The 14,717-nt window shown below is 39.2% G+C and overlaps 1 protein-coding gene across 4 annotated transcripts in view; it reads left to right on the forward strand.

The window, feature by feature from the left end:
• The window catches only part of UNC5D (unc-5 netrin receptor D), a 507,025-nt gene that overhangs the window by 438,180 nt on the left and 54,128 nt on the right, over positions 1 to 14,717 (forward strand). For all 4 annotated transcript variants that reach the window (XM_011372139.2, XM_023538423.1, XM_023538426.1 and 1 more), the window contains 2 exons: positions 2,124 to 2,501; positions 7,125 to 7,209. In XM_011372139.2, coding sequence (XP_011370441.1) covers positions 2,124 to 2,501; positions 7,125 to 7,209 — 463 coding nt within the window. The remainder of the gene's footprint in view (positions 1 to 2,123; positions 2,502 to 7,124; positions 7,210 to 14,717) is intronic.

Below are 14,717 nucleotides of genomic sequence, written 5' to 3' on the forward strand. Positions count from 1 at the left end.
GATGGTTGCTTCCTCTTATCTTGGCACAGGATGCTAGCGTGTTCCACAGTGTGCCAGGAAGCAGGCAAGAGGGGTAGTTCCTTAGGGGAATGCAGACTTGCATAAGCTTTAAACACATCTCCTTAGTGTGGGGTTTCTCAGAGCTTACGTGTATAGTAAATCTGAGAGAATATGTGGACTTTACAAACTTACTTTACCATTTTGATATTTTTTGACCAGTAATCTCTCAAAACTAGTAATATAAGCAAACATTCTTTATTAAAATTCCACTCTACCCCATATTCATTCTGATAACACCTCACTCACATTGAAACTTATATGGTTCCCACCTCCATTGTCTTAGAGACATCACTTCTTGAGCACGTATAGCCAGAGCCCCAGGAAGGTGAGCGAGACTCTTCAAAGTCTTAAATTAGACAAGAAACTTTTTTAAAAAAAGGATTTCCAAAGAGACACTTGGGATGGTTCAGTGATTGTCCCTGTTCAAAACTGAACCAAGTTGGCAGGCAACTTTCATCAACTGTGGACTCTATCACACGTGCCTACTATCATAATTGCATTTTCCACTTAAGTGCTTATGTTAGGCTTAAGTCTAAATCTAGTAATTGTTTTTACTTCACATAAGTTAGGAGGGTTTTTAAAGAATAGTTAGATTTTTTTTAAAGAGTAACCAGAAATTAAATTAGAATGTGAGGGCTCGAGATAAAATAATCATGAGACTCAGGGATACAGTTTTTTAAGTCTCAGTGGAAACTCCTGATCTCAAATCTTCAGATGTGAGATGGATCTTAAGTCCCGCTTCTTTCCTAGAAAAATGATACCAAGAGCAAAGCTGGTACCTATAGATTTCAATGCAGTTCTGTTAAAAAGCACAGTTCCTTGATTATGCCTGTGTCTTGGCACGAGAGCCTTAAGCATGAAAAAAATGCATCACCAAGGAGCCTTTTGAGCTTCAAGGTTATTTCATTTCACTTTGAACCTCTTCCACTGTGATCTTGGATTCTTAGAGCATCAGAACAAAAGGTAGGAAATGTCAGGATTACAGATTTCCTGCTGGCTTTGCTACAAATTATGAAAATGGAAAAAACAATAGAGGCTAATACAATATGCCCTAGAATTGCAACATTTTCAAAAATATCATACTTTAAACATTTTTGTCAGGCCCCAAAGGAAAATTGTTTAATATGGTTTGGGTTCCAATTTGAGATGTCACATTGACGGACTGATAGGGGTGGGAGGTTTGGGACTAAGGGTTGTTTGGTTATTTACTAATAAATGAGATGACTTCATCACAAGAAAATATCACAGCACTTCGTTTTGCTATTTGGCTTAGAAAAGATTGGTAAGCCCCAAGAGATGAGGAAGTCCAATTTCTCATGTTTTTGTTGTTTTGTTTTTTTTTTTCACATTTGTTTTGAGACAGAAAGGAAGCCATTCTTTTCTGTCATCGTGTAGAATCTGAGTCTCTCCCTGTCCCCGTGTGGTGCCTCCTTTTCCTCTCAGGGTGACATAAGCATTATTAGAGCAAATTGGCTACTAAGACTCATGATTCATGAGGTCTCCTGACCCTTTTGCTCTGGGGACACATCATTTTCTTCCCCAGCACCAGAAACTGCCCAGAATTCCACGTGAGACGTTCTGGCACTGGCGCAGCTTCGGTTATAAACAGCACTACCTAGTCACCGTGCTGTGTCATCTCCTGCCATTTAAAATGAACAGATGTTAGTTTTGCTCCAAACTGGATCATAAAACATCTTTCTTTTTAAGCTTCTCTTTGCCAGTTAAAATCACATAAACAAAAATACCTGAGTTAGTTGCCTGATGGAGTGCCAGAAATACTTATTTTAAAAAGATATCATGTAAGGAACTCTAGAAAGTGAAAATTGTTTTGTCAGTAGCATTCAGAGAATCACTAGTGAAAGCCTGACTCCAAGATTCCAAAGCTCTGGTCACTAATGACCAGTCTAACAGTCACTGTAGACACGCCGAATGGCCCTGAATGGCTAGCTCTGATTGGAGGAGCAGGCAGGCACACTGGTTGCTGTGCAGTTAGTAGAAGCAGATGTAAAGGGGCAACTGGTGCTTTTTAGTTTCTGAGTGACAGATCAATTTTCTTTTACCAGGTAACTCCCTGCTCCTGAATTCCTCCATGCAACCAGACCTGACAGTGAGCCGAACATACAGTGGACCCATCTGTCTACAGGATCCTCTGGACAAGGAACTCATGACAGAGTCCTCACTCTTTAACCCTTTGTCAGACATCAAAGTCAAAGTTCAGAGCTCATTCATGGTTTCGCTGGGAGTGTCTGAGAGAGCCGAGTACCATGGCAAGAACCATTCCGGGACTTTTCCCCATGGGAACAACCGCAGCTTCAGTACAATGCATCCTAGAAATAAAACGCCCTATATCCAGAATCTGTCATCACTCCCCACAAGAACAGAACTGAGGACAACTGGGGTCTTTGGCCATTTAGGAGGACGCTTAGTAATGCCAAATACAGGTGGGTGGTAAGTGTGCGCTTGTGTGTTTTCTAACATTTATTTAAACATTATTGTATTTATACAATTAGACCGCATCAGATTCGTTTTTTAAAATGTTTATCATCCCCTTGTCAGAGCTACGAAGACCATGGCTCCATCGGTCTACTTTATTTACAATAGCGAACCAGAACCAACTCTGAGATTAGATTTTGCAGTCTTCATCTCAGTGTGGACCAAACAGACCATTTGATGTCCTATTAGAGTTGACAGCCATATTGCTCAAAAGATTTGTATGGTCACCAGAGTTTAAGCCCCTTTGAAATATATTTCCTAAAACATAATAAGTAAGCACTGAGAACATTCTTCGACGTGACCGACAAATACCATGTTTATAGCCAAACATGGTTTATGCACTAGTAGATAATTTAGTGAAATGACACTCAGAATTGAACTTCCTCTGTAACTGATCCAATAAACACTGTCAGTGTCCACAGACCTTTATATAATGTTACTTTATGATGGCAATGATGAGGGATCATTATGGATCTTCTGAATTAAAATTTCAGTTCCCAATACAATTAGTTCTCAAGAAATTTTTTCTCCTTTCTGTTCAAAGAAAGGTTTTTGTTGTTGTTGTTGTTGTTGTTTGTTGCTGTTTTGACAAGGATACTTAAGGTTACACAGCCTAGATCACTTTTAAAATGGCATTCTACCTACGGATTAGTCTTCAGAGTTGCCATCTAACACCTAACTGGATGGCAGAAGAGTGCAATCTCTCCTCTGATTTCTAAGCAACGAGAATTAGGTAGTGCTTTGACTAATTGCTCTTGGCTACTGAGAGAAAAAAAGAGTGCCCTGGGTCAGCAAGTGTTGTTACTAGACGACAGGTTAGCATCGTGCCAGGACCACAGGGCCCCATCGGACTTCTGTCTAGAGTAGAGCTAACCAGCCTCTCCAAGTGAAACATTTCATTTTGTAAAATGTAATCTGTAGTTGGACTAGTCTGGTGCTACCACTCTAGTTGACTGACCCTCTATTAGCTTTAGTGACTTAAAACTGCAATTTGTTTCAAGTTGATGAATGCTATCTTGTTCTATATCAATCACTTCCTTCAGATCTTCATTTCAGGCATGTAGCCTTCAAATGCAGCCTTAATAATGACTTTTTTTTTCTAACCTTTCAATTCCTTAAATATCTCTTAGTCAGTGTTTTAGGATGTGGTAAGGATCCTTGTTTAAATATGTATGCACATCATTGTATAAATGTCAGTGTGTGATGTATTCCTCCTTGGTGATATCAGTAGATAGATCAATGTAGAATGTGTCAGTCAGCCATACTTACCAAATATTCTCTTTGTAAGAATCTATGAACTAGAAGTGTGGGTACTGGAAAAAGAAAACTAAAAGATGCAAACCCTGTCCTTTCAAAGAGAATAGAATATATTCATCAGAACCATAGAAGTAACCATAGAAGTTGCACATTGAGTTATCATGTACTTGTCATATCTCCACCTTCTAACCCAGTGCTTGGCACTCAAAGGGCTCTCAGTCGTTACTGCTTGAATAAATTGGCCCACACTCCTCCTCTCTCTCCTCCTGTCCTCATTTGTTAGTGTGTAAGTATGTGTGTGTGTTTATACACATTTGGAGCGAATGGCGAGATCAACCCTTTCATTGGCCGTGTTCGTTTAATGTTCATCAAAGAAAGTGAGATGAAATCATGATGAAAACCGATTTTTCTTTTTCTTCCATTCTGACTTGAGAAGCACCTGTGTTGCAAATGAAAAGTTCTGATGCCCAAACACTTCCTCTGTGGATGGGCATTTTTTAAAGTTCCTACCGAGAAGCCTCACACAAGATTGAAGCTGTTCGCTGGGAATGAGTTTGAGGAAAAATAAATGTAAGGAATTGAAACATATGCTCTGTTATTTGCAGAACATAAATGCAAAATATGCCCGAGGGAGCTAAAGTGTAGAGAAGCGAGGCACAGCAATTAAATCATTCTAATGCTATCCATCCCAAATTGTTGTCTGGTGCCTGGCAATGATCTCTCAAAAAGATTGGGATGGTCTCCACACACTAGAAATCATTTATTATGCAAAATATGAAAGAAGAAACTCAGACAGGTGGTTCTGGTGTCATATCAAACAACAAGCTGTCAAGGTAGCAGGTGGAGTTTGGGGAAGAGTATATTTTTCTTTAATCAGAGATAACTAGTAAATGACATATTCGAAATGGATACTTCTTTAGGGGGCCACAGGCATAAAGATTTCCCACAGTACCTTTCATCCTTTATAAAACAGAACTTGCCACCAACACTACCACCCTGCCACAACCCTTGCTTCTGTTGGACTATCTTCAGTCTCCATATACAGTTTGCATGTCTGGCTGGAAAGAAGGAAGTACGTTCAAAGGATAATCATACAATTTCCGACTGGAGGAAAGATGAAATAATTTAAAGCTCCAGATCTTGTAGATTCTAAGATGAATTTAGGAGTATTATGAAATGATGTTTCATTTGAAACAGAGAATTAAGCTGACTTAAAAATTTGAATGAGATGTGATCTGCTCCATATATTTCTCAAAAGTCTACACACATATTCTGATTTTAACTGAGAGTCGACCTTCAGGCCCTTGTGACTTATGAAATATAGCATATCTCAAAGCCTGGCCTTTTTTTTTTTTTTTTACATAATTTTGAATACTATTCTTTCATTCATATATTCATGATTTGTTTTTTGAGGGCCTACTCTGTGCCAGATATTGTGATACACGTTATTAATGGAATAAGCCATTATTGCTTTTTTTTTTTTTTACACCATGGTTTCATTTGCAAGTTTAGAATAAGCAAACTAATCAACATGTCAGCAAGCAAAAAAGTGACAATTAGGGCTCACAGTCAAAGAACTGGCTTCTAAAGGGCACGAGGAAAGTTTTTGTGGCAGTGGAAATGCTCTGTATCTTGATTGCAATGATGGTTATGTGAGAGCATACATCTATCAAAACTCAATTTGTACACTTAAAATGGTGTATTTTATTGCATGTGAATTATACCGCACTAAAGAAAACACAGGAAAAGAAAAATATGAGCATATAGTTATTCTTTTGGGTTAATTTCCTAAGATAACATTATTGCTTGATAATAGCCTCTTGTCATAATGGCCTAGATTATCTAAATGAGAGTCAACAGAGAGAAAGCACTATGTCCAACTGGGAGCGAATACACAACGTCTAGGGTGTGTATTCAGGTTGACATCCACACACACTGAACGCTCCGTGTATTACAACTTCTGCTCAGCAGCAGGGAAGGAGTTATGGAGGCCACTTCATTTGGCAACTACATTTAAGGAAGAATGGACAATGAAAGGAGAAGCCTGATCAGAGGCCCCTAAGTATAGCAATTATAGTTCTACTCTTGGCATCAAGGTCCAGAATATAAATGGATACCCTTGCTGAAAAAGCTGTAAGCAAGATTTAAATGTGCCTCATTCTTAGTGCTAGTGAAAGCTGCTGCTGATAACTAGCATGTTACTGAATAATGCTCATAAATGTGAATCACAAATAACTTGTTTTGCAATGAGTCTTGCATTCCTTGATTCTATAGCAACTAACAGGCACGTAGAAGGATATCAGTAAAGTCTGCCATCTCTAGATTTAAATTATCATCAGCAACCTGAAAGCTTTCTGTGAGATTGCATTAGCTCTAATGAAAGGAGGAAAGGTGAGAGCTGCATTACTCAAAGAATAAAAGGATGCCTTGAGATTTTATTTTGTAAAGATCTTATTGTGTCTCTATTTCATTTTTTATAAACAAGAAGCTACATTAAGGAGAATCTCTGCCCTCTCTAGGCTCTTCTCTCTTGGCCAAAGTGAAATATTTACTTCACAGCATTCAAGAAGAGAGGGAACATTTCAGATTCGGCGTGATATGCCCTCCTGTGCCTTTCCTCCCTGCATTACATGATTTTACTGTTTGGGGTTTTTGTTGGTTTGTTTGTTTGTTTCCAGTTTGACAGTGACACGAACGTAGTTAAGTCACCTTTAACCTTAACCTTTTCTAGCTTCTGTTTGCAAATATAGGACCAAATATACAACAAACTATGAGGTGCCTAAGCTTATTCAGGCTTTTTCTTTCTTCAGTTTTCTTAACAAAATGCAGTACTCTACTGATCTCCTAAACTTACTTTAAGATGCACAATTTATAAGACAATTTCATACCAGCCTCTAGCAAATGTTACATTGCTCACCCATCATCCCAGATACCTTTGCAGGAAATGAATGAATAGAGACTAGAGAGACACATTTTTAAATTTTGAAGCAGATTAACTGATAAACTGATAAACTCATATTTTCAGATATGTTTGATAGTCCATGACGCCCAGTTTTTTAAGAGAATGAAAAAATTCTAGGAAGACTAAATAAAAAAAATAATTAGAATACACAGTCGAATAATATGTCCTTCTTTATGTCACTGTTAGCAGATATTTTCCCAGTTATTATTTGGACTTTATAAACTAAGGATCAGGATTTCACAAATTTCTATGAGGTGGTCCTCTTTCTGAGTATCTGTAAGGTGTCCAACTGAAGTGCTTTTTAAGATAATTGGAAAATTTACAAATAACCTTTTGGCTTTTTCTATTTTAGGGGTGAGTTTACTCATACCACATGGCGCCATCCTAGAGGAGAATTCTTGGGAGATTTATATGTCCATCAACCAAGGTGAACCCAGGTGAGAGAGAAGGATGGCATGTTAAGGACATCTTAAATATAGAATGGAGGTTCTGCAGAAAATCTGAAATTTTTAAGATATGTGACTTGGAGATGTATAGGTGAGAAAGTGAGCTACTTGACTACAGAGAGAGAAAAACCGCTTGCAAAACCATTGGCTAGAATGAAATCACAAGCAGCTGCACATTTTAGTTAACTAATGTAAGTCGCTGACATCTGGACAGCAGACACCAAATGTAAAACATTGAATTGGTAGGCAAGTCATAACCAGGGCTTCTCCATAAACATTGATTGCCTCCCATAGTCTTCCTCTCAAAAGTAAAAAAAAAATTAATCCTGGTGGCACTCTATGGTGCTAGGCATTATGCAAATGCAGAGAATGATTGACCTGTGGCCTTTTGAGGTCAGCAGAAGATCTGCTATAAGCTGAGAGACAATTTCTTAGGCAATTTTCTTCATATAAAAATATGGTCTACACTTTAATAGCTTTCAGGTCTGACAAATTTCAGCAGCATTAAATTCAATTACATGAACGAATACAAATCTCGTCTTACACTCTTTTAATGAAAATAGTTGGTTATTTTCTTAGCACAAGTATAATATTTGTGGAAACACTGCCTTCCTCCACACAAGATAAACCTAACTCCTCTTTAGAAAGCAATTTTTTCTCATAAACTGGATATATACCTCTGGCATTTTCAGTCTTAACATCTTGGTTATTTTAGAATAGATTTTTTGTTGTTAGCAAGGAACACATGAAGGAAAAACAGCCAGAGAAACAGATGGTTTGAACAGATTTTGATAGCTATCTTCATAAAAGAATTTGTTGGTAACCAGTGGTTGTAACTTAATGCTCTAGAGAACTTGAGAGGAATGTAAGAAAAGGCTCTGCTCCTTGGCTGTTGGTGAAGCTCAGAGAATTTGTAAGCTGTGTTATGTTGAGCTCTCATGTTATTTCCTCAGTCCTTCTTGGAGAGCTAGATACTTTCTTTACCTGTGCACCTGAAAACATGCTAAATATTTGCACTTAGCATATAGGGAGAACCAAGGCACAGAGAGGTTTAAAGAGTTTCTTCAAAATCTCAGTTAAGCAGACCTAAATATGGAGTTTTCTGGATAAGAATCACTTTTTTAAATCACTTTGGCTGATTTATATGAGAAACTATTTAAAATTGCGGTCATGGTCAATTACACACATGCTTGTAAAAACATCATCCTGCAAAAATCAAGTACAGTCATACACCACATAATGACGTTTTAATCAATGATGGACTGCGTACATAACAGTAGTCCCATTAGATTACAATGGAGCTGAAAAATTCCTTTCACCTAGTGATGTCGTAGCGTAGGGCTCTACTCACATGTTTGTGGTGATGTTGGTGTAAACAAACCTACTTTGCTGCCAGTCATAGAAAAGTACAATCTAGGTGTAAGTACACTCAGTGATGTTTGCACAACCGCAGAATTGTCTAACACACATTTCTTAGACCATATCCCCATCATTAAGCACAACTGTATGAGGCAGAACGCAGTCAGCCTTGTCTGAGTTATCATCTCCTGCACACCCTCACCTCTACATCCTGCTCCTTTCATCAGAATCTATCCTCTCAAGCCCATCCTCCCGAGTCTTCCACCTCATTATGTGAGGACCAACCTAAGGCTAGTTCACATTTTTAAAGGTGCCTAATTTACAGCTCACCTCAATCCCTGTCTCTTACTAGAAGCTTCTTCTTAGGAGGTTAGAGCTAGAATGTGCCAAAAGGCATCAAACCTACAAGGACTTAAATAAAATGGCTCAAAAATGTGGGCACTATCACTTAGGGCATCCTGTAATTATAAAATAAGAAGGAGAAATACATAAAAACTCACCAGAGCCCACAAATCTTGAAAGACAGGTTTAGCCTAATATGGAAGCTCCCTGGACCACTGCTAGTTTAGCAGTTTCCATGTTAAACAATTTGGTTTCTCCATCTGTATCTAAGGTGTGAGTGAATTCATTACTGCTATCTAGGAAGGTGGACAGAAGCAGTTCCCCCAAAACTTCAGATCTGTGAGGTGTGTGCATTTTCCCTACTAAACTGAAGATAAAGTAAAATTGTAGAAAGCACACGTTCCTTTTCATGTTACTGAAACCTCTCAGATAGATGTTCCTATCTCTTAAGGAAATGACCAGTCCCTGGGCTACTTCCCATTAGCTTCCTTGGCAATCCTCACTCCTTTCTGAGGAGCTCTAAACTACTTACAAAAACACTAAAAATAGAAAATGCCTTTTTGCTACTCTTTCTTTAAGGTCAGGTTAAATTTTTTCCATCCCTGCCAGGAGGCTGTTCGAATCTCAGTTCTTCAGCTTTGAATCCTGTGATTAATCAGGGGAAGGCCACTTATATGGCTATTTGGTATCACCGTTTTTGTTTTAATGTTATTTGAAAACCCATAGCATTTTATGCTGTCCTGTCATTCTGAACTTGTGCTCTGAACAAGGCCCATCTTCCTCAAAGACTGAAGATCGTGAACAGTGCTGCTCTATTTCCTTCATCTTTGCCCTCTGGAGCCATCACAGTTCCCTCCCTATTAGTTCACAGGTGAGATTTGGATTTTCTGAATCTATCACTTCCACACAGAGAGTTACAGTGGGATCTTCCCAACAACGTCTTTATGCTGTCTTTAAGTAAAAAGTCTGTTCTGTTTTCCTATTGGTGACACATTTCTGTTGCTCCTTTCTACACTAATCCCTGGTGGAGCAGGGTGATGATTTAGTAGAACTGTAACTGATATCACTAATCCAAGTTCTGTACCAAATTCCCAGGGATATATGGCTGTGTGGAATGAATCACAGCCTCAAAATATCATCCTATATTTAAATATTCTCAGATGGTTTTGATATTTTGTAAGTTTTAAGTGAGGTTGTTCATTGTCTGAATTGAATATACCCTGTGTCTCATAGGAGAGCCTACCTGCATTGCTGGGAGGCCTTTAAGAAAGGACACTGTACTTTCCTTTTAAGTGGAACAATGTCATTTTCCTTCCTCAATGTCCGTGCTCTGTCTACCCTTTCAAACTTGAACAGCCATCTTAATGAATCTTTACCAATTTCCTATAGCAATCTGGACTTCTGGTTGGTTATAATACTTAGGAAATTATCTCATTGGCTTTTTGTACATATATACATATTAAATGGTTTGCTGGAAGGGGACTTTGCATCCGTGGAAAAGTGATAGTTACTTGCCCCTCTTTCAGTATAATTTGCAAAGTGCTCTCATGTACTTTTGACTCATTGAATCTCCCACAGTAATGTTCAAAAGAGGAGGATTTTACACCAATTTTAGAGATGAGAAAAAAATCTGAAAGAGCTTCCAAAAAGCGAAGCTGCATTCTAAGACATGTTACTTAACTGGCTGAGCTGAGATTTACCTTTAGAATATCTGACTCCAATTGCACTGCTCACAGACTAAAGGATGCCACCTGTCCTTGACGTCAGAGACTTTAAGAAACAGCTTTCTGATATTGCATTCCACTCCTGGCCCCTATAAAGAGGCATCCTCTGGAATAGCTCTATAAGAGCACTGAGAACTAGGCAGGGCAGGATCAAATTGAACTTTTCTTAGAAGTATATAGGGGTAAACTGCTGTTGTTACACTATAGACTTGAAAGAAAAGCTAGAAGCAAGTCTCACTCCAGTGTTGAATCTTAGTGGACACAGTGTTAGGAAACACTTGAGATCAGTGACTAAGAGGCTTTGGGTTCAGGTCTAAGCTTCACTGCTAGTATCTACGTGATCTTCTGTAAGTTAATGAAATTCTTTGTGCTTCTCGGTCTTTCTCTGAAAAATAGTAGGTACTTACCTTACGGGGATATTGTGGGATTGCATGATACACAGATACAGAAATCTCAAAAATGATAAAATAAGAAAACCTAATTGATACATTTATATTTGATAAAGCATTCTACCTACAGTCTATCCTTTAATCTTTGCCCCAATCCTATATGGTAAATGATAATAACTTAACTATTCCCAATTTTTATAGATTTGAACATTAAGACCAATTTTAGTAGGTTTGCCTAAAATTGTAGCGGACTGAGCACCAAAGCAAGGTTTTCTGACTTATAATGCAGTTTTAAACAATATTATCACCTTTAGGCACAATTAAGCATATCATTCTTGAGTCCAGTAAACATGCTTGATGAGGGACAGGGCTTATGCCTAGTAATGGGAATACACCCTGAAACGGACTGAGGGGGGCCCGTATTTGGGAAGACAATAATAACTTTGTAATTCAATATGGAATTATACTGCAATAGAGGATTTCACAGAAAGCAAGAGAAAAGTAGAGAGGGGCCCTTCATCTATTCTGGGATAGATCTCAGAGCGGATGCTGGGGAGGGTAGCTTCCAGGAAATGTCACTTGAGCTGAGTCTTAAACATCAGTAGAAATTATCGAAACAGAGAAAGGTAGAAGGCCTATAACTCAATGATTTCCAGCTCCGGGATACATTTTCTAGTATCTATATAGTATAAGATAGGAGTGGAGGGAAGATTCTTTAAAAGTGGCTAAAGCCAAATGTTCTTCCTTGCTTCAAAGTCATCTCAATGCCAGAATATTGCCTTCAGCAGCTTCCTTCCACCTCTACTCCAGGCCTTTCCACAGAATGAAGAGAGAGAGGTCCCCTACACACCCACACACAAAAAAGAGAAGACGCAGAGACACCACACAACACAGAGAAGACACACACAAAAGCAAAACCACAAAAAACGGGCGCCCACAGAGTGTGTGGGAAAAAAACCCCGGACGCCACGAGAAAAAAAATATAAAAACAGAGAGCAAAACCAAAAATGGCCCCCCCTCTGATAGACACCCCTTGCACACACACAAAAACAACAAAAACTCAAAAAAACCCTCTCTCTGCCCAAAAACTAAAATGAAAAAAAATGGAGAGTTTTTGGTTACCTTTTAAAAAATTTCAAGGCGGGTTTGGGAAGGAAAAGGGCAACCCTTCCAAACAAGGTTTGAAAGTTAAAAAAATAAAATAAAGGGGTTAAAACAAGAACAAAAAAAAATCAAGTCTCTTCAGAGATTCCCCTCACGTATATTACAATAAGAAAATGGTATAGATGTAGCACAGTCTTCCCACGATCCCTCTCCCAGCTCGTTTAGCACCCCTCCCCACCCCATGGTTGGAAAGCAGAGAACTGGACCAGAAAATTATTATATGGAGCTTTCTTCTGAGAAGCAATAAAATGAAACCAAAGGCAAACATTCATTTCTTTTTCCAATTACACTGTCATGTGGATATCCCTGACCAAATGCTTAGACTAGAATTGGAAATGTAAGTAATCTTATTGAAGAATTTACAAAAGACACATACTTTACCTAGAATTTGGGGCAGCCCAGAGGAATATTTCAACCATTTTTTTACTTCTGCGCGTTTTGTTTTTGTTTCTTATTATCAAATTGTATGGCCCAGTGGGTACATCTCACGGTGAGGATTGGGAAGCCAGACATGGTGGTGTTGTGAAACTTTAACTTATTTTAGGGTGCCTTGGTGGTGCATTTGTTTTAATAGCAAAGCATGAGATAAGGCCAAATACAAGACTAGAAAGACAGAAAAAAATAGCCATCGGAAATGGAGGAGAGTAAACAGAATTTATTTCCCAGTAACAGGCTACTTCCCAATAATAGGCTACTTCCGTGAAATGGCTTGATGTGGCTTTTCCTTCACAGGAGCAAGAACGTCCACAAAAACAGAATTATAAAGATGCACACGCACGCGCGCGCGCACACACACACACACACACACACACACACACACACACACACACACACACTTACATAGCATGTCTAACAGAGGATATAATCACTCAGAAATGTCCTTAGACTGTTTGGGAGGACCTCATTTCTGTTAGAGTAAAAGCTAACATGGGTATGCATGGTTATTCTGCTTACAAAAATGGAGCTTTAATTAAGTGAATCTGTTTGTAGCACACTATTCTTTATGGCAAGCAGACATTTGAGGGCATTCTAAAACCTCTCATCCCAGGAAAATTTGACACTGTATGCACTTTTCCTGGGGCCTCTGAAGACTCTGACTTCTTAGAACGTAAGAAACTCCTGGCATCATACTACTGCAGTTAGTGTAGTGGTGTAGTGGTCCATCAAACCTTGCCCCTTGAGCTCAGAATAAGAGTAGCTACCTTTGGCTTTACCCTGACACCAGATGAGACTGATCAGGACACTGCCACAGGGAGAAAACCTGGCTAAAACCTTCTGGGTTGATTTGCATCTCTGTTCACCTTCACCAGCTTGGAGGACTTCCCTACTAGGTTTTGTTTGCCTCAAGCCATCCTCCAGCTCAGGCAAAAAACACTGCACCTTCTAGCTGCTAAAGACTTGGCAGTAGTTCTCACAGTTGATATTATGGGCTCAGTTCAGGCAATGCCTGTTAATTGCCAAACGTATTTGGTATGGTGGATGAGGAAAAATTGGATCCCTTATGCGAGTTTATTTCTGGTTGAGGTATTGGTTGGAGGACATAGGTTGTTTATACATAGCAAGATGATGTTTGGGGGCACAGTGGACTTGTTCTGTATGCCTGAAATTGACAAACTCAGAACTGATTTATGAGGAAGAAAAAAAAGAACTAAGTACCCCGACATTCTGATTTCAGAGATTTGCCAGCTGTAATACCAAGGCTAATATTCGAACCTTCCCGCAGATCCTACTGAGAAGCATCATCTGAATGGGTGCTACCACGCTCCCGCTCACTCACACACCATGCCCTCTCCCTCCCTACTGATACAAGAGAGAGAAGTCACATTTTGGAGGAGTACGGGTATCAGAAATGCTGTCCCCGCCCTCGCCAAAGCCATAGAGAATAGCTCCAGGAGAATTACTCATAAAATTTGGGTCATCTGCAGGAAGCGGACACAGATATCTGATTTTCTCATTGTTTACCAGTTTGTTGATCTGTTCCATGCTCCACAGAACAGGAAAAGAAAAAGCTTTGGGAAGAGAGGGCGTGCGGCTAAAAGCCAAGGAGAGACGGGCAAAGAGCAGCACTTTCATTATCTCCAGGTTACTATATTCCCAAGAGGTAAAGAAGATGATTCCTGGCTAGGAGTTGGAAGATGGAGAGGGTGAGATTGAAAACATGTTTGCCAGGGTCCAATTCAGTGTGAGGCAAAGAGCCTCAGAGAGCAGGATCAAGATGCTGCCAGTTGGGGGCCGGTTGGGGGCCAGTTGGCAGATATAACTGAAACATACAAGGGACTACAGATGCTTAAGAGCAACTATATGCAATCTAGTCACCTGCCACCTTTGTCATTGTGGCCTTTTGGAGTCACCACCCATCTATACTGACTCTATTAAGGATTATCTGAAGAAACTTTAAATCACCCAATAAAAGCTCATTAACTTGCCACGCAGGTAGTGAAGTAAGGAGATGATGTATGTTTTCTTTCTCCTTCTACCCCAGTGACATAGGGATAAGCTCATGGAAGGCAGAATACATGAG

Source organism: Pteropus vampyrus, unplaced genomic scaffold, assembly GCF_000151845.1.
Source record: "Pteropus vampyrus isolate Shadow unplaced genomic scaffold, Pvam_2.0 Scaffold8, whole genome shotgun sequence".
NCBI classification, from domain to species: Eukaryota; Metazoa; Chordata; class Mammalia; order Chiroptera; family Pteropodidae; genus Pteropus; species Pteropus vampyrus.